Raw genomic sequence first — 24902 nt, 5'->3', positions numbered from 1 at the left:
CTGCTGTACTCTTGGAAAACATTAATTGTATCTGCTAACATCCACTTTCAGATCAAACCACTTGTTACACTAGGTTGTAGTTTGTGATTTTTTTTTTTCTGTTTCAAACTTATAACCAATTCTAGGAAGTATGGTATGTTCTTGGCTGGTTTTAATAATGTTAATAACAGGGTTACTATTATTACTGTGTTTCTTGCATAGTTCTTCATATCAATTTCTCCCTTTTCTAAACGCTGTAACAGACATCAGTATCTACAACCCAATTTAATAATACTCAATTTAAGAATCTCTTAGATTTGAAGGATGAGAACCTCGTAGGGAGTCAGTTACCTCAGCTGTAGGGGACCAATGTTAAATCACTGAGACATTTGCCCACCAGCATACTTATTGTCTGACGCCCACCTTTTCAGTGAAAGCAAACAAAAAAAAAATTGAAATTTAGATTAAATATTTTTAATAAAATTCCTTTCTGCTTCTGTGCAATTTTCAAATTGATTTAGAAAACACGCTTCTTCACATATATACCACGTTGTTATGCCAAGACGAAGGGCCCTTTCTGAAAGAATATCATTATAAAAAAAGACTATGAAGAAAGGAAATATAACAATTGTGATTAAATATCTCGCCTTAATGTTTTTCAATATCATAAGGAAAATAGCAAATGTCCTAAAAATAAAATGATAAGCGTTTCAAAAGAGGGCAAGGGTTGTGCGGGGAATATTGTGGGGGTAAGGTTTAGAGAAAGGATTCAGCGCTAGGTGTTGGGGTCAGGTTAAGAAGTGGGGTGACTCTTAGGAATTAGCATACATTTGGGATAAGGGTGAGTTAAGTAGTGATCACCGTCTTTAAAATGCATTTTCTATGTAAAATTATTTTTTTAAAGAAATATTACATTTAAGTTTCATGTATTGTAAAATTACGGGTTCCCAGGAAATTTTTCATAGTTCGTTTTTAATGACATTTTTCATAAAATATTGTTAATTTCGGCAAAGATCTGGCTCAAAAAAGATGTCTAATTGAACGTGACCTGAAATGATCCCAAAGGTCTACAGCTCCTACTTTTATTCTTACAATAAATTCAAATAATGAGACTATTTTGCTACTTGTACGTCATCTGCTTTGGCAACCCCTGCACGAACCACACGGTTGTTTTTTCTGTGAGGAAACGCAAATCGCATCTAATGTGCTGTTTAAATATAGGTGTGCAAAACTCTAAATCAGCAGAACCACTATACAAGCTAGACATCAATCCTAATTTATTGACAGCTGTACCACGTAAACAAAGTGCACCCTAAACACATAATTTCACAGATTACAAGACTAAGGAGAAGTGCGAAGGGTGCACGTACTTCTTACTTTAGAAAAACCTTCTGTGTAAAATTGACTGATAAAACACTTGCATAATAACTCTTCTTTTTTGTGTGACAACGTGTGCATTTTTTTTTCTTTCAGCATCCTCCGCAAGAGGCAGAGTCCATTCTTTCACTCTCCCTTTCACAGCTGGCTGACAAGCTCAAGAACGGATCCCTCTCTCCAGAAAGCGTCCTTTACACCTACATTGAAAAGGTCAGAGTAACTGTGTTTTACACTATCAACTTTGAAACCTGCATTGCGTTTCCTGCTGGTGAAAACTATATTTGAAATGGTGACAGATGCCCTTTTCGCTTTAACCCCTCAACATTTTGCATGTTGCCCGTGGTGGTTCCTTTTATTGGACTGACACATTGGACCAAAGGGTGCATACAGTAAAATGCAATGCACGCTTACTAATGTCTCACCACACACACACATCTGGCCAAAGCACATAACTATGAATATATGTGTGTGACTCGTATTGTGAGACCCTAGATACAAACAACTGTAGTTTTACTGTGGGTAGTGCAGAAAGGGGCTAGTGGGCCAACTGCATAATGGGCAGTTATTTGCAGTGGAGAAGGGTGCTGGGGTGAGCCTTACTCGGAAGGCTGAGTAAAGAAAGGAAGTGAGGAGTGGCCGAGAACTGGATATTCACCTTTTGAGGTGGTATTAATTTAGGAGATGGGTCTAATGTTTCTTGCACAAGTGGAGAAAGATTGCAGCCTGCTCGTCATGGGCCAGGATGCTGTTCCAGATCTTGGGAGTCTGGCAGGAGAATGGCTAGTGTCCTGTCTTTTCCCTGCTTTTCCTGATTTCCAGTCAGCATCTGCAGGGGTCTTAAATCTTGGTCACCAGGTGTTATGGTGGGCCAGATTTGTCCGCCTTGTGTACAGTGCAGCAGGTCTCCATAGTGACCGAGCCATTGAGAATCAGCTGAGTCCTTTGTGAGTAAATGTGATATTGTTGTACTTGTGGAGACTTTTCATGAGGCGTGCAGCTGTATAGAAAACCTTCTTCAGTGGAGTCTGGTGAATATCAAGGACTCTGGCTAGCTTAGCATTGCTTCATTTGAGACTTGAAAGGACCAGAGACTGGACAGAGGTTCCAAGGGCGTTCCTCTGTTTCATTCTGCAAAGCTACCAGTTTTTGCCACCATTGCTTTGTCGTCATCTCCTGATTATTTTGAGCCCTCATTCTCATATTGGTGTCAGTGTAGAAGCCCAAGAACTTGGTGCTGTCAACAAGTCAAAGAGTGAAGTTATCAACTAGTAATCTCGGTTTGGCATTAGACCAACTTTTGTTGGAAAAGTGAAACGTCCGCATTGACAGCCATTGCCCAAATCAACAGAGGTGGATTTATGTTGGACATATTCAACATAAATAGCAAAATGCAGAACAGCCCTCTCTCACCTCAGTTGTTTATACTGCAGCTAGGGCCACTGGCAGCAGCTACATCACAGCTGTATACGACCAAGGATTTCAAGGCTGTTGGTAAATTGAAGATCCTTGCTTTATTTAGATGATAATCAGCTCCTCCTAAACACACCTAAATGATACATTACAGAACTACTAAACTTGAGAAAAATTGATTTGTCCCGAGGTAGTAAACAAATTCCACTTCATGTTCAAAAAGTGATGTAATGGTGAATTCGAATTTTTGATAAATGTAGTTGAAAAAGTTAATTCATAAAAATGTACTTTGGGTTGCCTAAGCAAGTACTAGCTTAAAACCAGTTCTACTACTGAATACTGATTACACATTCCTGGCCGAGTTTAATGACCTTGTTCTCCAGGCGACATGGCTTGGCCTCTGGGCTCAGAAAGTCGAGGATGTTGTCACCAACTACCTTCTTAGCCAGGACTTGCCATCTGGGAGTCTATTAGAAAGTGATGCAATGCAACACTCCTCTATTCCGCATCAAGTGGAGAGAGTAGAACAGTATCATGTTTTCTAAGAAATGGCTCTGTTTTTCACTCTCCCTGCACTGGAGCACTTTAGTCTGCCTTGTGCCAATGCACACACCCTTACACCTTAGATCAAGGGTGATTTTGTGATGTCAAGCTTGGGTTTTGTACAAAAAGGGTACTCTTCCAGTACAAAATACTATGCTTAGACATAATTAAAAAGTGTTCTAACTTCGTATGTCTGCGGTACATTACAGCACACGTGCAAACTTAGATATTTTTTTAGAAAAAAAACCTTTTCCCACTTGTTACGCTTGTCATGAGGAAACATAATATTCTGACACAAATTCCCACTGCATCCTTTTTAGTATGAAGGGATTTGCATCAAAAACCATGAATGGCTACACTGGAATGCTCATGTACCACCCACAGTGTGTCCCATTGGTGCAATAAAACACAGCATTCTACGTTGTCACTTTAGGGCTACTTTCCAGTGCAAAACATGCTTTGCCAAGGAAAATAAATCCTAAAACCAACACTTTGCCCATGTTTATGTCACTTTTGTGGCACAAACACAGAGCAAAATGTTGATAAATTTGGTCCTTAAAACACAGTAGGAGGGAGCATCCGTTTTGACTCTTACTGAGGGGAGGTGACCTCATTTAAATAGAGGTTGCTAGGGACATGTCTGGAACTCTTCCAGCGAGAAGAAGGATTCAGCCATCTTATATTTAGGGGGTTCTGGGAATTTTATACAGTAAAGTGAAGAGGAAGTGATGCAAAAGCTAAGAAAGTAGACAGGATTGGGAAGAGACAATTCTGTACAGTGCATTGGATAAAACTGACACATCACCACAACTCCTCAGAGCATTACTAGTTCTGGGAAGACTACACTTGAACAAAAAGGTCTTAGTGAGAAAAATAATTCTCCTGATGTCTGCCTGGCACCAAGGACTGAAAATGCCCTCCAAAGGTCAGGTGGTTAACCTCCGATTTGCGTGCTCCAGGAACGCAAAAAGCAGAATGACTCCGGACCGCTGAGGCCCAGCTGGATTTAGAGGACTGGACTCTGCAGGAGTCCTTTTTGTTGCTGGACCTGGCACCTAGAAGCCTGCCTAGAGGACCTGGGGACTCGTGGATTGATCAGGAAGCACTTTCCCAGCATTTGGAAAAAAATGGTAAAAAGAAATGTCGGCCTCAAGAGTACTGGGACATGGTTATGAAGCTTGCCCAAGAGTTTGCACCAAAGGTGGGAAGGAAAACCAGGTTTGTCCTATTCTAAAGTTTTTGACAAACAGAAAACCAGTTCAGCGGTCAGCTTGTAGACAGCTTCCAACTTTGCCTGGTGGGACGATTTTGAGTGCAGTTGGAGAAAAGTGGGAACAAGAAACGTTGACCTCAAGAGTACTGGGACATGGTGAAGAGGCTTGCCCAGGAGTTTGCACCAAAGGTGAGCAAGAAAACCAGGTTTGTCCTGCTCTAAAGTTTTTGACACACGGAAAACCAGGTCAGTGGTCAGTTCAGGGACAGCCTCCAACTTTGCATGGGTGGATGATTTTGAGTGCTAAAAAAAGAGATTAAATGCCTGATATATATTTTGGCAGATGGGATACTCTGTGACAAATATGCAATCTGCTGTATTACAAATGCCATAGGATATATTGCACTAGTAATATGACAGACAAGATTTTCATCACGTTTGTGATGGAGTATCCTCTACGCTGAAATATAAATCAGGCCCCCAGTCTGATCTGGCAGAGTTCTTCCTGTACCTAAAAGCTTTAGTATAGTCATGATACAGGACTCTTCACTGGTTCTCTGGACATTTAGCGGTCTACTGGAAGCACATGAAAGAAGCTAGGGTTGGCAATACATTTCAATTTCAGTGAAACAAATTTGGCTTAATAAAAATGACAAATGATGGTGTCCAAACCATGAAGGTACAAATCAATCAATAAATCAATTTATCTGGCAAGCTTGTATATTTATATAATCGTGCAATCTAAAGTTCTGTGTTATAAGTGAAAAGATAAACAATTATGATGACATTGAGATCACAGAACAAGGAAATAAATTGGTTTAATACAGGAGTTTTCTACCTTAAAAAGCATGGAAAGTAGCAAGGGGAAGTTCTAAGAGGATGGTAGCTACATCAGAAAAGCCAAGTTAGGGTTCAGAGAAAAGGCACGGGTGCTCAGGCATGAAGCTCAACACCCTGGACAAGGAGAATCAGCAGAGTTCGCGAAAGGTCTTTTTTTTCAGCAAAGTAAGGATAGAATGTGCTAAACTATTCTAAGGAGCACACAATTGTTACATGATAGAAGATTCTGGAAGCCTGTCCCACCAGCTCCCCCTGGACAGTCCAATCAAGAGCTGTTCTCTGGAAGCAGGAAGACTCCTCAGTTCACAGTGTTAAACAAAGATGTATGCAGCTGTATGGCCTTGCCTTAGCAACAGTCTGGTCTGCTTGATACAGGAGGCACTCTCCCAGCCCTGCACACTGCTCATCCATGGGCAACTTCTCATTAAACTGCCTAATATAACATTTCCCCAACAGTAAGCAAAAAGGCTATTCTAACTAACAAGAGCTTTTTTATAAGCACCTGCAGAGAAAAGAAGAACGTGAAACTTAGAGCATTTAAGAAAAAAAACAGTTCAAGTGGCTTGAGCTCGTCACAGGCCAAAGTTAAGAGAAAAATGATAGATGAGTTGGCACAGTTAACTTAAGCAAATATAGGGATTATTGTTGTATTCTATAAATGTGGATTCACTCTAGCTAAGTACAGCCAACCACTAACATTTTGATTAATATAGTGCACACAGGTTAATATTGCCATCACACAGTAAACATATTTGGTGTAAAAATGTATGGAGCACTAAATTACATGGCTCCAAGTTCGAAGGTAAGACCCTCGACTGGTGCGAGACAACAGATTCAACTCCGCAAAAAAGCAACTTCAGCTGCTACAAAATACAGATTTGTCTTGCTTATAGCTTTGGACTGCAAAACCAACAGCTTCAGAGGGGGCTTGATGATGAGTTAAAGGGACACTCGGAGGCCTCTGCCTTGGACTTTACCCTGCTGCTTGACTTCCACTTCAGAGGGTATGTTCTAAGGTATAAACTGACTGGGACCAGCATGGTGTAGTCAAGCTCTGTTCTATTGCTGTTGGCCTGAAATTGTACCTAGATCATGGTCAATCATCAACTGTTGTTTTTTTTTGTTGGTGCTTTACTTTTTCTAGGTGCTTTTTGCCTTACCAATTTACAAATTAATACCCTTGTTCCCCATTATGTGATTTTAAATATGTTGTTGTCTTTTCTCCTTCATTTCATCACACTTTTTAGGGGCAAGCCTGTGAGTGTATGCACTAGCACATGCGTCTTGATTGCAAGACCCTTGTTTACAAAAAAAGGGCTTGGTGCCTACCCGTTTACCATTTGTTAGCATCAGTGCCCTTCTTTGCAGCATTGTAATTGACTAACGCACTGCAAATGTCACATCCATTCCTTACATTGGAGCAGGGACCAAGCACAGATTGAGTCAACTTAATCTGTGCCCGTTCACTGCTCCTCACATGATTGAGGTACTATTTTGTTCTTTTTTAAAAAATTTAGTGGCATGCAAACAGAAGGTGTGTGACTGGCAAATAAGTGGCCAGCAGGACAAAAAAATTGGAAAAGCTTATTTTCTATAGTTAACTTTCTTTTATTTTTCCAAGCCTTCATTTTTCATGTTGCACTCATGTTTTTTTTTTAATGATTTTGGTTGTGGGCTCTGTTCTCAAAAGATGATAAATATCTTGTTCTGAATATTACAATGTGACCTTGTTTATTTCTTATGTGTAATTTCTGAAATGCTTTAACACATAATTGTGCAGTACACCCAAATCCACCCCACTCCAATCCACACCAATCACCCCACTCAGTCCAGTCCACCCCAGACCAATCCTAGCCATCCCACTCCAATACAAACCACTCACCCCAATCTAATCCAATCCACCACATTATAATCCTCCCAACCCACCCGCTGTGCCCCACCCCACCGAAAATCCAAAACAAATCTGCTCCAGTCCAAAAACAATATGCTTCACTCCCATCTTCCCCACTTTAATCTGCCCCACTCTAATCCTAAACAATTCACCCCACTCCAATTCAAAGCAATGTGCTTTAGTGTAATCTGCCCCACTCAACTCTGCTCCACCTCTATTCAAAACAATCTGCCCCTCTCAATCCAAAACAATTTGCCCCACTTCAATGCAAAACAATATGCCCCACACCAATCCAGCACAATCTCCCCTACTCAAATCCAAACAATCTGTCCCACTCTAATCTGCCCTACTCCAATCCAAAACAGTCTGCCCACTCCAATCCATCCCACTACAAACTGCCTGTCCCCAATCTGCTCCACACCAATCTGCCCCAATCCAATCCTCCCAACTCCAATCCGCCACACTACAATCTGCCCCTATCCAATCCAGCCACCTCACCCCAATCCTCCCACTCCATACCAATTCACCTTATTCCAATCCAACACAATCCATCCCACTCCAATTCATTCCAGACCACACCAATCCAATTCACCCCTATCCATCTCAATCCAATCTACTTCACCCCAATCCAGTCCGGCTCACCCTAGTCAACCTCACCCCAGTCCACCCAACTCCAAACTGATCTACCTCAATCCACTCCAATCTAAAATCTGCCTCACTCCAATCTAAAACAATCTTCCCCATTCCAATCCAAAACAATCTATCCCACTCCAATCCAAAGCAATCCTCCCCAATCCAATCTTCCCCACTACAATTCCAAACAATCTACCCACTACAATCTGCTTCACTGCAATCCACTACAATCTGCCCTTTTCCAATCTTCCCCTCTCCAGTGTGCCCTTCTCCAGTGTGCCCTTCTCCAGTTTGTCCCTCTCCAATCTGCCCCTCTCCAATCCACTGATCCTATTCCAATCCACCACAATCAAGCCCACTCCAATCCAATCAACCCCACTCCAATCCAATCCAGCTCAATAAAATCTACCCCTCTCCAATCCAATCCACCTCACCCCAGAACAACTCATCCAATCCACCCCAATTCACCCCACTCCAGTCCAATCCACTGCAACTCTCCCACTCCAATCCATAACAATATTCCCAAATCAGTAGGTCCCCTCCAATCCAAACCAATCCTCCCCACTGCAATTAAAAACAATCTGCTCCAATCCAAGAAATCTGCCCACTACAATCTTCATTCTAATCTGCCCCATCCAATATGCCCCACTCCAATCCACCCCACTCCAATCTACCTCTTTTCAGTTCACCCACTCCATCCCAAAATTTACCCCACTCCAATTCACCAGTCTACCCCACACCAATCCAATCCAGCCCAAACCAATCTACCTCACTCCAATTCAATCCACCTCACCGCACCCCAATCCAATCCACCTCTGTCCTCCCAGACCACCATACACCAATACAATTCACATCAATCCACCCCACTCCAATCCAAAACAATCCACCGCACTCCAATCCAAAACAATCTACCCCACTCCAGTCCAAAACCATTCACCCTACTCCAATCTGCTCCACTCTCCAATTCAAAACAATCTGCTCCACTCTCCAATTCAAAACAATTCAAAACAATCTGCCCCACTCTCCAATTCAAAACAATCTGCCACACTCTCCAATTCAAAACAATCTGCCCCACTCTCCAATTCAAAACAATCTGCCCCACTCTCCAATCCAAAACAATCTGCCCACTCTCCAATCAAAAATGATCCACCGCATTCCACTCTGCCCCACTCCAATCCAAAACAATCTGCCCCACTCCAGTCCACCCACTCCGATCCACCTCACCTCAATCCAATCCACCCCACTCCAGTCCCCCCTACACCAATCCAATTCACCCCAATCTGATCCACTCACTGTAATCCAATCTACTCCATTCCACCTCACTCCATTCCAACCCATTCTAGTCCACCCCACTTGAAACCACCTCACTCAACTCATTTCCCCACCCTCCAATCCATCTTACCTCAATGCAGTCCACCCTACTCCAGTCCACCCTACTCCAGTCCACCCCAGCCTACCTCACTCTACCTCACTGCAGCCCACCCCACTCCAGTCCACCTCACCTAACTCCACCTTAATCCAACCCACCTATCCACTACATCAAGTTCACCCCACTCCACTCCACCCCACTCCAGTCCAACCCACCCATTCCAATCCAACCACCCCACTCTAATCCACTCCATCAAGTCCACCCCACTCCAGTCTACCTCACTCCAATCCACCGCATCCCAACCACACTACTCCAATCTACCCCATTTCAATCCAACACTCTCAATCCAATCCATTCAACCCACTCCAATCCACACTACTCCAGTCCACCGCATTTCTATTCAATCCAGCCCAGTTCACCCCTCCAGTCTAAGCCACCCCACTCCAAACAACCCCACTCTAATTCAATCCACCTCACCCCATTCCACCCACTACAGTCCTATCAATCCAAACCGCCCACCCAAACCGATTAAATCTACCCCACTCCAATTCAATCTGCCGTCCCCATTTAAGTCAAGCCCTCTCCAATCCACCCCATCCAGTCTACCCACTTTATGCATGAAATAGAAGTGCACATGCAAATTTGTGGATGTGCTTGCTTGATGTTGTGAATCTGACCCAACTGGTGTAATGTTGGGAAAGGAAGGGTAACCTTTCAATGGTCCCTATTTGAGAGATTTCCAGCTTACTTTAGGAGGCATGTTAAAGTAAATCCATTACTGCGTTGTATGATCAGATAAATTACAGATTTTCAATGCATTACAAGGACTGCCTTTCTCCCATAAAGGAGTGTATGCAATTTCTCTCAAATAACTTTCGTGAACATTTATTTTTTCCTAAACGTTCCATAAGATTGTTTGGTTTTTTACATCTTTTGAGACATGGACACTGACGTCAAAGCCGTACCATTATATTGTCTACTTAAGCTCTATTAAAATGGTGGTTTCTCCTTCACTTCCTTGGGAGCCCAAGCTTAATTTAGAAGTGTTAAAAATGAATGATTAGCGCACTATAATTTTAATAAGTACAGGGCTTCACCTGTCTCGTGGGCTACGTACCAGGATATTTTGTTTTAGAATAGACCTATTTATCCTCCTGTCAAACATATTTAATTTGATCTCTGTCCCCGCAGTGGCTTTTGACATCCCTTGCTTGCAGCTACCTCTCTTCTAAAATGTGTTTGGTTTCTTAGTTATGGGGTACAAAAGTGTTTCTAGCAGTGCTTAATTTGTAGAAAAACAAGTGCAGGGCCTTAAAGATTTTTGTTTTTCTGATGAAGTTTGGATGTTTCTGCCACTATTGTATGGATGCCAGAATGAAAGCAAGTAAAGACGTTGAAGGGAATCAAAACTCTACGTGGAAGGTGCAATAGTTGTTTCTAAAAAGATTGCCACGCTGTATAACGCGGGACAGAACAGGTTCCCTTTTAGTATTTCACTCAATCACACTATAAATGGAAATTTCCAAAGCACTGGTTTCTCCTGCCTAGTGTGATCTCACCGCTATTAATATGTCCATCTGACAACACACGCTTTTCTCTCGGATAATCATTCCTTTTCCAGTTGACCGAAACCATGGGCACAAGTTAATAAGCATTCTGTCATCCAGATAATCCGTGTCAACAAAAATTGTCTTACATATTTAGTAAAACATGTTTCACGAAGTTTTTATTAACTACATGAGAGTAGAATTGTAATGTTAAATATACATATTTACATCGCCTGAAGAAAATAAATATGTATCACATGTAGAAAAAAGAATGTAATAATGATATATACAGACACATTACAGCTGATAAAATTGCCAAATAACAAAACAAAAGGAAAACAAAAACGATTGCCATTCCTTGCAGTACCACATACGAAAGAAATCTAGGCCATGACGTTTAATCTCAATGCCTAAATCTGAATCATACTTAATTAAAGTCAAGTACTTGCTGGGCATCTGCTGAAGAGCTAATGTATATTTGCTTCCAAGAGCTTTAGGTAGAGAAAATTAAACATTCTTAAAGTTACTTTTCCTGCACATTTTTATAACTACAACTTCACCATTAAGTTTGGTTTTGAATAAATATCAAGTTCGGGGGCAGACCTAGGGGTTTATGAAGAGAGGCTGATAACTCTTTGTGGGCTTTGGAGCAGGCTGCATAAAGCCATCACCTTCTCTTCTCTGATCCCGTTATCTGGCCTACATAGTACCCAACCAGTTGCCTCTGAAAGGATAAACACTCTCTTAATATGGGCCACATCAGCCTCTGAATGTACACAAACATCAAACAAGCTATGATTAGCCTTGACCAGCGGAGACACAAACATTTCTGCAATTACAAACTTTCAGTTAATGCAGGTAGCTTTTTTTCTTTTGGGCAAAAAAACTTGTAACTCTCCTAAGAGGGCAAATCACTGCCTGCCAGTTGGCAAGGTCAATGACTAGGCTTTGGGGAAGATGATCACTCATAGCAAAGCTATGTTTTACATGTTCTCCAACTATATTATCATCAGATGTTAATACTGTTACCAGATGTATCCTGAGAAAACATAGACATAATATTCCCATCAGCATCCATAAAAAATACAGGCATTCAGATACGTGGGCAGGCAAAGAAGAACATTAAAGTCACCCTCACAACAAGGCCCATCCCATTGCCCACTTTTGGTTTAAAGGAATCAAATTTAGAGTCAAGTTTTTATTAAATGAAGTGTGAAAACTTCTCCAGAGCAGCGACAATGGCCTCTGTATGGGGAGGTGTTTTTCTTCCCTTGGCAAGAAGACCAGTTGGGGAACTTACTTCAAGTGGGTCTGCCCTGTTACAAGTAAATGTATAAGGACACATGGAGCGGACCAGCTTTTGTACCAGAGGCAAGCTGGCACTAATCCCAGTGGGAAGAGAGCTTCCACAGAACCTGTTGTTAGTGATAACAGGAGGTGAGTACGTATTGGGCACATTTGTGGGTGGGCAGAAGCAGAGAAGTGTTTCCCCCATCTTAGAGTTTGAGAATATTATGCACTGTGTAATTGTTTGCAGGACAGCGAGAAGGAACTTCTACAAAAGTGTGTAGCATTTTCCCTGGGAAACTTTACCCCATTAGATATGAAATGCCCATCAGTCCCCTTCACCTACCAGCTGGGGCCATGCAAAAATATGTCAACCCAAGGTAACATGATCAGAACACTTTCTGGACCAGTGGAGTAAGAGAAGGACTGCGCCTGCTGTTTGAGGCGTGTGAGGAGACCTGAAGGGATGTATCTGGTCCAGCTTCTATCCAAGACAAAGAGGTGGAATCAAATGTCAGTTGGCTGATATGTGTGGCTACAGGGGCATAAAAAGCTGCAACAGGCTGTAAGAGGCCTTTTCCTGACGTTTCCAGCTGACTAGTATTAACTGGATCTGGACGGGGCCTTACTGGAGTGAATCTTGATCCCTTGTGCTGTTTCTGAGGTTCTGGGACCCCTGTCTGTATGCATTTCTCCTCACATCCCTGAAAAGTTAGATTTCTAGATTCTTGGGGGATCGGGACCACCTGGACTGGACCAACTGCCCAAATCCACCCAATGTGCAACTTCACTGGGCTAAAGAAACACATTTCTCCTGCATGGAGTTTCTCTGCAGCAGCAAATGCATTTGAGCGGGCACTCTGCAAGAAGGTATCTGGCCTTATAGAACTGATCATTGAAGTCAACCTGCAACCGTGTTCCACTGGAGGATAAGGATTCTGTCCTACAAAAAAAAGGAGACTGCATCCAAGCAAAGGCGCAAAAAGCATCCAGCTGTTGAACCCTCTGACTGTAAAATTTGACTTTTCCAGCCCAAATCAACTGTTTCAGAATGATCTTATCCAGTGGCTTCCTCACCTTATGAAACTACTTCAATTTCAGAGACTAAGTCCCAAGGTGAAATCCCCTACCAGAATGAAATGATTTGGTGTAACTGACCAGCACTCTATCGTGGTTGGTCCGAAATCATGCCTAGGTCCCCTTCACCACAATTAATAATTCACTTTCTCACATTCCCTAATTTATGACACTAAGGCCCTCATTATGTCATTGGCGGTAAAAACCGCCTACCACCGATGTGACGGCCGCAAAAAGACTATCTCCGCGTCTACCAGCTGTCCGCTGTATTATGACCACAGCTGGATTTCCGCCAGAAGGATGACGGAAATCCAGCTGTGGCCATGCGCCACTCCAGTAGACTGCCGCCAGCCGTATTATGACCCATAATACAGCCTGGCAGTGTTCTGCTGGTGGACGCTGCTGCTGGCAGCAGTGCTCCGTCCCGTCTCCTCCCGGAGGACCCCCTAAACACAGGTAAGTGGGTGCTCTGACAGGGGAGGAGTGGTGGGGGGTGTTGGGTGTGTGTGAAGTGGGGAGTGGGGGGATCTGGGGAGGGGTTCAGGGGTGGGGAAGACCTCTATCAGTGACAGAGAAGGGATTCGCTACCGCCATGGTTTGCGTGGCGGTAAGGAAGCCATGAAAACCATGGCGGTAGGCAGGGTCATTATCCCGCAGGTGGTACAGTAATAGCCGCTGGGCTGGAGATTGATATCGCCAGCCCGGCGGCTGTTACAGCCGTGGCGGTTGGTGTGGTACATTGGCAGTTTGGCTTCAGCCAAACCGCCAATGTCATAATATGGTGGAAAGTACCGCCAGCCTGTTGGCAGTACTTTCCACTGTATTACCACCAACCGCCAGGGTCATAATGAGGGCCTAAGTTACTTCCTGCTCTCTATTGGCTTGAATGACATATCAGGATGTATAAACCAGCAACATATTTACCAAATGCTCAGTTTGCAGACTTCCTGGAACATCGCCAAAAAAACAAATCAGTCTCTGGAAACATGAGGTTATACTTGAAAAGGTATCAGACTGCCCACACAATGAAGATGGAAAATACTTTGACATCAAGGGAAATGCCTGCTTTTGAAAGCGTGACTTATGGAGCTTTGATGCTTCGCACACAGTCCTCTTATTAACCTATGACCCATACCTTCTTAAGTTTAGGGTTCATAAATGTTAGAAATGGGGTCTTTGGTTGACAGTCAGGTTACCCCCTGTTCAAGCAAGGACCCTCACTCTAGTTAGGATAAAAGAGAATCACCCTCAGCTAACCCCTGCTTACCCCCTTGGTAGCTTGGCAGAGCAGTAGGCTTAACCTCAGAGTGCTGGGCGTAAAGTATTTGTACCAACACACACAGTAACTTAATGAAAACACTACAAAATGACACAACACCAGTTTAGAAAAATAGGAAATATTTATCTAGACAAAACAAGACCAAAACGACAAAAATCCAACATACACAAGTCAAGTTATGATTTTTTAAAGGTTAAAAATAAAAAGAGTCTTTAGGTAGTTGTAACAACACACTAGCGCTGCTAGCGTGTAAATGTACCTGGTTTGCGTCAAAAATAACCCCGCACGGGCGGTGTGCGTCGAAAATAACCCTGCACGGTTATATGCGTCGAAAACAGCTCGGCACGGCGATGCGCGTCGAAAAAGCCAGCCCCGCGACGGTCCGAAAGTCCCGCGGCGCAGGTTGCGATCTCTCAGCCTTCGTCAGCGATGCTGCGCGTCGTTTCTCCTGCTCCGGGCGTCGATTCTTCGGTCGCGTTTCCTGCGGCGTCGTTTCTCAGCTGCGGAGCCGGCGTCGCGTCGTTTTCTCAGCCGCGATCGGATTCGCGTCGATCTTTTCTCCGCACGGCGCTCGGTGCGTGTATTTTTGTCCTTAGGCTGCCAGCCTCTCCTTTCAGGGTCCCAGGAACTGGAAGGGCACCACAGAGCAGAGTAGGGGTCTCTCCAGAGACTCCAGGTGCTGGCAGGAAGAAGTCTTTGCTATCCCTGAGACTTCAACAACAGGAGGCAAGCTCTACATCAAGCCCTTGGAGATTTCTTCTTCAATATGGAAGGCACACAAAGTCCAGTCTTTGCCCTCTTACTCTGGCAGAAGCAGCACTGCAGGAAAGCTCCACAAAGCACAGTCACAGGCAGGGCAGCACTTGTTCCTCAGCGATCAGCTCTTCTCCAGGCAGAGGTTCCCCTTGATTCCAGAAGTGTTTCTAAAGTTTGTAAGTTTGGGTGCCCTTCTTATACCCATTTTAGTCTTTGAAGTCACCTTCCTTCAAAGGGGGACTCACACCTTCTTGTGAAATCCTGCCTTGCCCAGGCAAGGCCTCAGACACACACCAGGGGGTTGGAGACAGCATTGTCAGAGGCAGGCACAGTCCTTTCAGATGAGAGTGACCACTCCACCCCTCCCTCCTAGCAGAGATGGCTAATCAGGAAATGCAGATCACACCCCAGCTCCCTTTGTGTCACTGTCTGGTGTGAGGTGAAAAACAACCCAACTGTCAAACTGACCCAGACAGGGAATCCACAAACAAGGCAGAGTCACAGAATGGTTTAAGCAAGAAAATGCTCACTTTCTAAAAGTGGCATTTTCAAACGCACAATCTCAAAATCAACTTTACTAAAAGATGTATTTTTAAATTGTGAGTTCAGGGATCCCAAACTCCACCTGTCCATCTACTCTCTAGGGGAATCTACACTTTAATCATATTTAAAGGTAGCCCCCATATTATCCTATGAGAGAGAGACAGACCTTGCAACAGTGAAAACGAAATTGGCAGTATTTCACTGTCAGGACATATAAACCACATTACTATATGTCCTACCTTATCCATACACTGCACCCTGCCCTTGGGGCTACCTAGGGCCTACCTTAGGGGTGCCTTACATGTAAGGAAAGGGAAGGTTTAGGCCTGGCAAGTGGGTACACTTGCCAAGTCGAATTTACAGTGTAAAAATACACATACAGACACTGCAGGGGCAGGTCTGAGACATGATTACAGAGCTACTTATGTGGGTGGCACAACCAGTGCTGCAGGCCCACTAGTAGCATTTGATTTACAGGCCCTGGCACCTCTAGTGCACCTTACTAGGGACTTACTAGTAAATCAAATATGCCAATCATGGATAAACCACTTACATACAATTTAAACAGGAGAGCATATGCACTTTAGCACTGATTAGCAGGGGTAAAGTGCTCAGAGTTGAAAAGCCAACAGCAACATGTCAGAAAAATATAGGAGGCAGGAGGCAAAAAAGTCTGGGGATGACACTGCATAAGCAAAAGTCCAACAATAAACATGTCACTTTGTTGGTCTGTCAGTAGCAGAACCCTAACCCAAACTACTTTTGTTACTAATCCATGATTACCATGCAGGCTAAGATTGTGCCTCCTTGATTTACAGTTTGAATAGGTCAGGTAGCACAGCTAGCTGGCTCTTCTATGTCAGGACTTCGAGACACCTTGGGCCGTGTTATGTATACAACAAACTTTACTTGTTTGTACCACAATGCACCTTTCAAAAGATGCACCGGGCACAAACAGGGAAAGTATGTCGCATTATAAAAATGCGGTGGCCTTGGGGCACCCACAAACTGCTGCTACCCTAGGGACAGGGTATTCAAGTGACATACAGAGCAGCTGCTGAAAAGCCACTCTGTGTTTCACTGTGCAGCCAGCGTGCCACCTGCACTTTGAAGAAGTGAGAGAGATCTCCTTGCAGGTGGATACAGTAGGTGAGTGTAGCCGCCTGCTGGGGATGTCTGGGGGGTCCGTGGGACCCTCTTTCTCCCCACCAGAGGGCTGCCTTTAGGAGGCACACTAAAAGTGTGCCACCTTTTTGTGGTGCACTCTTAGTGCATCGCCTAAGGGCATGTTTGAATTGTGCTTGTGTCCATAATACAGTGCAAGTACTGAGGAAAAGAGATTCCCTCACTTCCCTCAGATTCATCTGTCTGTATTACAGAGGGGATGCACAAGTGTCTGTGCCCCAGGTGCTCACAAAGCAGGTGCACATGCCGGTCGCGCTCCCGGGATACAATGACCTCGTGGGCCATATTACATAATGGGGACACTTTCAATGTCACCACGACACAGCGCACCATCAGTTGAGTGTACCTCGAACAGGCAAGGACAGTGTGAAGAAAGTGCACTCTGTCCAGTGCAGATACAATCTCTGAATGTAAGCATCTACACAACAGATCTGTTATTTCAAACTGTGCCTCTTGTTTTCACTGCTAGGGGGCCCAGAATCATTTTCAGAGAGAGCAGTATGTCAGTGGATACCCCTACAGACGGGGGGCCTGTTGTGTCCCTAGGACCTCATTGCACTCGGACGGCCGCCTCTCATGTGGCACACTGTCACTGCTCTTCCCAAACACTTCTTTACCTTGTGCTGCATCTGTAATATGGCACTAGAGCAATGACAAAGCTGGTTCCTCATTTGCTTTGGCCCACCACCCTGTGCAAATGAAATAATGCCCACTTATATTCCATATTACAGAGGGGGCCGAGGTAGTATCCACGGCTCCCGTCTGTAATAGCAAAATGAGCAAGAGGCACAAAATGTGGGTGGATATGACTACTACAGCCCTCTGGCACCTTGCCTTTGGTGTCAAAGGAAGGCTGCTCCATTCCTCCAGCAATGGGGGCGTGAGGCTGCTATTGTGGAGCAGAGTAAGGCGAGCGGAAGATCAGCCTTGCTTGCAATATTCAGTCAAACAGCAACTTTGTTAATTAAAACAGGCCTTCCGGTTCCAAGGCAGGTAAATTAACCCCAAGGATGTTCAAGGTGATGTTGCTGAATTTAGCATATAATTGGTCAAATCTGGTTATGTGCAGAGGGAGATTATCTCCCTGTTAGGTCCTCATTCAGTGAGCTCTTTTCAATGATTCTGACAGGAGGGCCAGACCATCGGGGAGGCCCTTAGGCTGGCAACCCGACATGGCTACTCTGTCTGCTCTGATGACATATGCTATTGTTAAATCCCAAATTACTGGACAAACTTCAAGAGTGCACGTGAGATTAAAACTGTTTTCCAGCCAGCACCGTATCTGTGCTGCTATCGCAGAGGCTGTAAAAATTCTATATCCTTTCTCCATCAAAATTTAAGTTCAGTTATAGTTCATAAAAGTTCCATTTGAATGGCAGTGGCGTTTAGCAATAGTTATATAGCGTTTTTATAAGGTAGTTACTAAGGTCCCAGGCATTGATTTAAGAGGGGGTAACATTCTCAGGATGATTGTGAGGCTTCATGCTGGTTTTCTCACGTAGGCTCACACTACAAGGTCATGTGACGCAGAAAAAAATGCCAAAGATCCAAGTAAGGTTCTTTCTCATGCAGTATAGAAATCCACGCTCCTTCATATGCAGCCCATCTGGTCTGAATTGAACAACCCTCATTTATGTTACCAGTGAGGGTGTACTCTGGTGCGAGTGTGTACTCACAAGATTTGGGCATGGGTCTACAAAGCGATGTAAAATACAAACATATTAATATCCCCTGAAAAGACTGAGGTGTGTCCTGCACACAGTCCATCTTTAGATAATAAGGACTGTGTTACAGGCTGATAACAACATCCACTGATATTAAACATGGCTCAGCATTTGCCTGTAACCAAGAAAGACCATCAATAGTCACCTGCCCATTGGTACCCTTTGCACTGCCCTAGATGGCCTTAGTCACGAAACCTGAAGCAGCTACAGAAAGTAAACATATTTTTAAGTTTAAGTTGCTTTCTATTTGCTGATAAGAGGCTAAAGGAATGAGTAAACACTGCAATATGTATACGCGGTTTACATATTGCAGTTTTTACTCATTCCTTTAGCCTCTTATCAGCAAATAGAAAGCAACTGAGGGGCAGGACAAGCAAAAATAAAATCGAAACGTTTCTATAATGTGTTGCGTCCAATTGCTGATTGCGTGAATTTGACGCCAATTTCATAAACTTGTTTTTCAGGCTCTGGAAGTGCACAAGGAGGTGAACTGTTTGACTGATTTTCTTCCTGACTGCGAGACTCTTCTCCAAGAAGTGAAAAAACAGAAAGACAAAGGCCTTCTGTACTGTGTTCCCATCAGCATCAAGGATGATGTGGGCTATAAGGTAAGCAAGTTAGTCATTCTTCATAGAGAACACTGGTTTTATCACTGATCACAATCCTGGTACTCTTAATATTAGCTATTCATATTTCCATAAAGCTTATAAGGAGAAAGCGGTACATAAAAACAATTCACGTAGGTATTTTCAGCTGTAAACATCAGTTTAGAGCTAAACATATTTTGATTTACAGCTGTCAGGAATTCACAAAAAGATTTCTAGCAAGCATGAATGGATTTACTACTATGGGTTTCTTCACCACGACTCTGGAGCCATAGGCAGTACCTGCCTTAATGTGAGAAGTGGGAAGAGGGTGGGACAACGCATGGTTATGTTTGTAAGTCCTATGTTTGTGAGCATTAATGAACTCCAATTCAACCATTCACATTCAACCATTCTTTCAAATGATAAGAGATTTACTCCTGCCAAGGGCCAGAGTAACTCCACTTCCAGGATGCGAATGGGAATTAACCATCCCCAGACTAGGAGGAGATGTTAACGAAGGAACTTTTGACCTCAGAAAATGTTTTGCCTGTGTACGAAAGAAAGAAAATGCTCACACCAGCACCATTTTCCAATGCTTAAGTCTATGCTACATAGAATGATACATTGGGAAAACAGGGGTCAGGGAAATATGTTGCATGACGTTCATTGCAGTACATCTAGAACCATGAGCCAAGCCCAGCTTCCTAAGCATACTACAGGAAATGTTTGTGAATTGCAAAAAGTAGTACATCTGCACCCATCACCGGAGTACTTGTACTGGTGTAGATTTACTATGTTTTGTGAATTGCTCCCAAGGTATTTTTGTTGGTCTTCTACTTCTTCTTGCCTTCTGATAATATTGTTCTTGTTTGCTCTCGTCTTCTCCTTCTTTACTTTTTTCCTTTCCATTCTCTTAACAACCAGATGACTCACATTTTATGCAATATGCAGTATGTGAGAAGAAACATACTCATATTCATGCAAAATGGTGAAAGCAAATCATCTAAACAAACACAGTAACCGTTCTGAAAGGTGAAGTCTTTGGCCAGGCAAAGTTCAAGGATTTTGAGTGTAGACTAGCATTTTAATAGATAAAGTGCCAAACTTTTGGCTAGAGCCTATCAGAAGAATGCGATTCTGCCAGACTCGTTGGAGGTATTCAACAGGAGTTCTTCGGGTGCTGTTAAAGAGAAAGACACAAATTTATAGTAGGTCTTGCTGCTGTTTATACTGACTATGCCTGTTATCTTTCAGATTCATTCCATATCAAAAGGGGCACAATATATAGATGCTCTTTATTCCAAAGATGAGTGCCATCGATGCAGAGACTCAAGTCTGAAAAGAATGTACCTAGCATAGGCACAAAATATATATGCCAAGATATTCATGTATTCATAAGATGTCTTCAGGTGCTCTCTAAATCCACATAATTCCTTACCTTTAATCAAGATACTTTGCCGAAATATTTACCTCATGTTTTTGTTATAAACAATTTATTCAAGATCACAAGAGGTAAACATTGATCTTTAGATTTTAACTGTGAATTATAATATATGGTTTTCACAGTGGCGGTTATAACATCACTCAAGCCACACATTTCCTGTTTATTGCCTTCAAGCAAGTGAGAAATCAGTATATGGGGATCTTGCATGCTCCACTTGTACTGATAAAGACTTTTTCTCTAACCATTTGATGTAATTTGGTGGCACATCAGCACCCTAATGCAGCAGTACCATGGTCTTTTCTGAATAAAGAGACTTACCAACAACTCTACAAACTGTCGTCCGTATATAAAACAAAGTTTGAGTTTTATTATTCCCATCAATGACTTATATGAAAGCTTTGGGACTGTTGTTTTGACTTACTCCTGGTGACCCTCTGACATATTTCTGCATTCCAGTCCATTGTTGGTTTGCTCATCTGTATCATTACAGATAGGGACCCACTCTATTAAAATCAGTTTTTGGAGCACCTCACTTGTAATGGTCCAGACCCAGCCGAGTTGCCTCTAAATGGGAATACAAGAAAGGACAGACTGCTTACTGTTTTTGGTCCTTATCAGTGAGGTGTAGCTCGAGTCCTATGACACTCCTGGCCCTATCTGTCACATCACTTACCCTTTATAGATGTATGCCTGTCAAAAATTAGGGTACTAATCTGGGAGGGCTGACCCCTACCAACTTAATAAATACATACTGGTTAGGACAAAACACAGCTCTGAGAGAATTGCTGCATCAACTCCTGGTGGCTATGAGGGAAGCAGCAGGGAATCCCCAGAGACATACAGGTTGAGTTACAGCGGTACTACCAATAACAAAAGAACACAATGCAATAAAATTCCCAAACTAAAAAAGGAAACATTTAGTGAACAAACAGAAAGGAGCCAAGATCATTAAAGTAGGGGGAATCAAAGTAATTAATCTCTAAAGTTTTAAGGCAAAAAGAACGTTGAAAAAGTTTGATAACAATAGTTTGCAGTTGACTGGGACCTCAGTGTGGCCACTATGGAGCACAGAGCGAATACACCAAGCAGGTCTTTCTAGTCAAAGTTTTTTCTTCGAACCAGTGTCAGTGGTCTCTTAATTGCAATGGGACTGGTAACAAAGGCTATGTTCCTGTTGTGTTTCTGCAGATATGTTTATTTTAACACTGAAATCTCTGAGTAAAAAAAAATAAGTCAGGATAAAATGAGGAATTACTGGGGAATCGGACCCAAAATTGCCAATTCCCCAGTAATTCCTCATTTTCAAGGGGACCCTTAGGGTCCATCTGATCATTTTCTGTATTTTTCTCCCACCTTTGTATTTACTTATACCTTGATATGTTACTCAGGTAGGGAAAATCAGGCTCTTTTCGATGCATCACAAAATTGGACCCTGGTCTCTCAAATGGAAGTCAAATTCTTCCACAGGGACAATTTCCAAGGTTATGGCCAGTGAGTCCCTCAAAGTGTGATGCATCATTGCTGAGTTCCCAGTAAAGCTGTATGTTTTGGCACTAATAGCTCTGACCAGGACAAACCTGAATTTCATGGCCACCGATGGTGCTTCGTTGGTCAGATAATTTTGCTGCCTTGCTCCCGTCCAAAAGTCGAACTTAAAATCCTTACTGTGGGACAGGGATGGAATCTTTAACTGGGTAGGGCTCCACAAGGTCAGATACCTTCACTGCAATGTCATGCCGAACCCCTTTCAGCGTGGCAAATAGCTGTGAGTGGGACAAACCTGGTTTTCTTACCCACATTGAGTGCAAACTTCTAGGTTTTAGGGCGACCCCTAGCACCATTTGACAAAGTGAAAAGAAATAGCTAAGCCCTCTTTTCTCCAAATGCTAATAAAGTACCTTTTTTTAGCCCTAACATCACGACTTCCTCTCCTCAGGACAGGCTTCTAAATACAAGGCCTCTCTCCAACCGAGTTTCCTACAGGGTCCAGTTTTCTGTTGTCATTTGGGACATCTTAGAGTCAGGGGCCCTTTTGGTGTTTGGTACCCTGAAACAGACGAACAGTAGTCCACCCACTTGACCCTTGGAGAGCAGTTCCAGTTCTTGCTCAGGTCAGAATTCCTTGAGTCCTTAAATCCTTGAATGAGCCCTCCACTTCCAGTAGGACTTAGGAGTCTTCTTCAGCAGGGTCCTCCTCTTCAGAAGGAATCCTCCCAGGTTCTAGGACATACTGGGGAAGAGTTGGTTAAGGTGACAGATTTATTCTCTGCACTTGTCGGTGATCAAAGAAACACAGTCACCCTATCCTAACTATTTGCTAACCTCCAACTCCTTTTCATTTGCTTTGCTGTAAAATTACTCGGGAGCCCCTGTTGCAATATGTCAGAACCCATCTGCCATCAGAGAGGCGTGTATTCAGTTGCTTAGCTTGCCTCCCACCTGACAGTCCAAAATAATTCATTACATGGTTTTGCAGTAACTTTAAAAATAATATTGTGCCTTCTTTGTAGAGGTCTCAAAAGCCACTATCAAAATAGAATTTTGTGTGACTCCCTACATCACTGAAGGACACTCTATTATCAATAGTTTCTCAGGCACGTTACAGTTCTCAAAAGGTCAATCTTTACAAGGACTGTAGTATGATAGATGCTCTCTGTCACTAATATATGAAGAGGGTCTCTATGATAATGTGGTTTGCAGAGTAGTTGGGCACCTGGCAAGGATGATATATGGACACGAGATAAACTATCCACTCATTGCCTGGGCGCAACAGCTGTGGTCATTCAAAGTAGCTATCCAGGCAATCTACAGGAACTTGAGACAGGCCAAAATAAAATATGTTCCTACAAGTCATTAGACATGCACAAAGCAGAAAGTCTGCTCCATTCGCAAAATATGTTTCATTACCTTGTTGGGTTCTAGATGCATCTACCATCACCCTTATGAAGACCTTCAGTGATTCTCTTGCATGCCCTTGTTCTTCAGATATTGTTTGCAGAGTTCTCTTTATACAGCAATGTTTAGGGTATAGAGAGATTATGAGAAGTTAATTGGGCATCAGCTTATAAAACGAACTTACTCTTTTTCAATATAACTTCTAAATATCCTGCTGTAACCATGACTGTGGACAACTTCCAGAGAGATGGGCAGACATTTATCCTACCTCTTACTAGCGGTCTTATAAAGTTGGGTTGCTAGAGCATTCTGAGAACGTAAAGACAACACCTGGTGCACAGGTAAGTTATTTAGGTAAAAAATGGGCGGTCACATTAGGGCTGGTTCAGCAATCCCACCAACATGTCGCTGCCCTCCCCTCCTGCCACCTAGATCGATTCAAACAAATCTCACAACTCTATGGAAGTAGAAGAGCGAAACAACTCACTGACATACTCTCTCATATACAAGCACATGCATTTTCACTCCTTTATATGCATACAGAAATACAAAACCCATGCAAAGATATGACAGCCTACAAACAACATAAAATTGCAAAACATAAAAAAAGTTAATAACTTTAATGTAGAAATAAAAAATAATGTATTTATTATGAAGTAGAAAATAAGAAAAGGAATATTAATATTAGTGCATCAAATCAGTTGAAAAAGAATAGATTCTGCCAATCAGGAGCCGGAGAATAACTTCCATTTCTCTCCTAGGGCCATGATTCCCACGTCGGCCTTGTGCACTTCCTTGGCAAGCCTGCATCAGAGGACAGTGTAATCGTCCAGGTTCTGAAGAAGCAAGGGGCCATTCCATTTGTGAAGACCAACCTTCCACAGTCCATGATCAAGTAATATTTATTTATATTTTTTATAGTAAAAGTAGTGTTTTTGGGACTTCCCACACCCATGAGAGACTCAGAATTATAACACAATTTGTCTTTAGACTTCTGGGCTAAAATTTGCCCATGATTGTTAGGAGTGTTAATGTGTGTCTGCAACTTGGATCAGTGTACCAGAGATGTGGTATCTGTTGTCTTAGGTCATAGGAGAATATGCCCTTACCAGACAAGGATATTACATGCAATGCTGGAAAGATCTTCACTCTCAAGACCAGTAATGAATCCCTGCTGATCGTACTAACCCAGCCTGAGATCCAGATGTTAAGTATTGTTTAGTGCACTATTGTGTAGGATTTTGAGCAGTAGGGAACGGTTATAGGAATATGGTACTAGTGTGTTATCCAGGTTAACACAATGCTTTTGAACAGACAAGTCTT

The 24902-nt window shown here is 42.9% G+C and overlaps 1 protein-coding gene across 2 annotated transcripts in view; it reads left to right on the top strand.

Moving 5' to 3' along the window:
* LOC138293508 (vitamin D3 hydroxylase-associated protein-like) overlaps nucleotides 1-24902 on the top strand; it is a 341751-nt gene that overhangs the window by 150925 nt on the left and 165924 nt on the right. For both annotated transcript variants that reach the window (XM_069232750.1, XM_069232749.1), the window contains exons 2-4: nucleotides 1453-1566; nucleotides 19118-19261; nucleotides 24341-24474. In XM_069232750.1, the coding sequence (XP_069088851.1) occupies nucleotides 1453-1566; nucleotides 19118-19261; nucleotides 24341-24474 (392 nt within the window). The remainder of the gene's footprint in view (nucleotides 1-1452; nucleotides 1567-19117; nucleotides 19262-24340; nucleotides 24475-24902) is intronic.

Source organism: Pleurodeles waltl, chromosome 4_2 (genome assembly GCF_031143425.1).
Source record: "Pleurodeles waltl isolate 20211129_DDA chromosome 4_2, aPleWal1.hap1.20221129, whole genome shotgun sequence".
Lineage (NCBI taxonomy): Eukaryota > Metazoa > Chordata > Amphibia > Caudata > Salamandridae > Pleurodeles > Pleurodeles waltl.
This window is presented reverse-complemented; position numbering and strand designations above follow the sequence as displayed.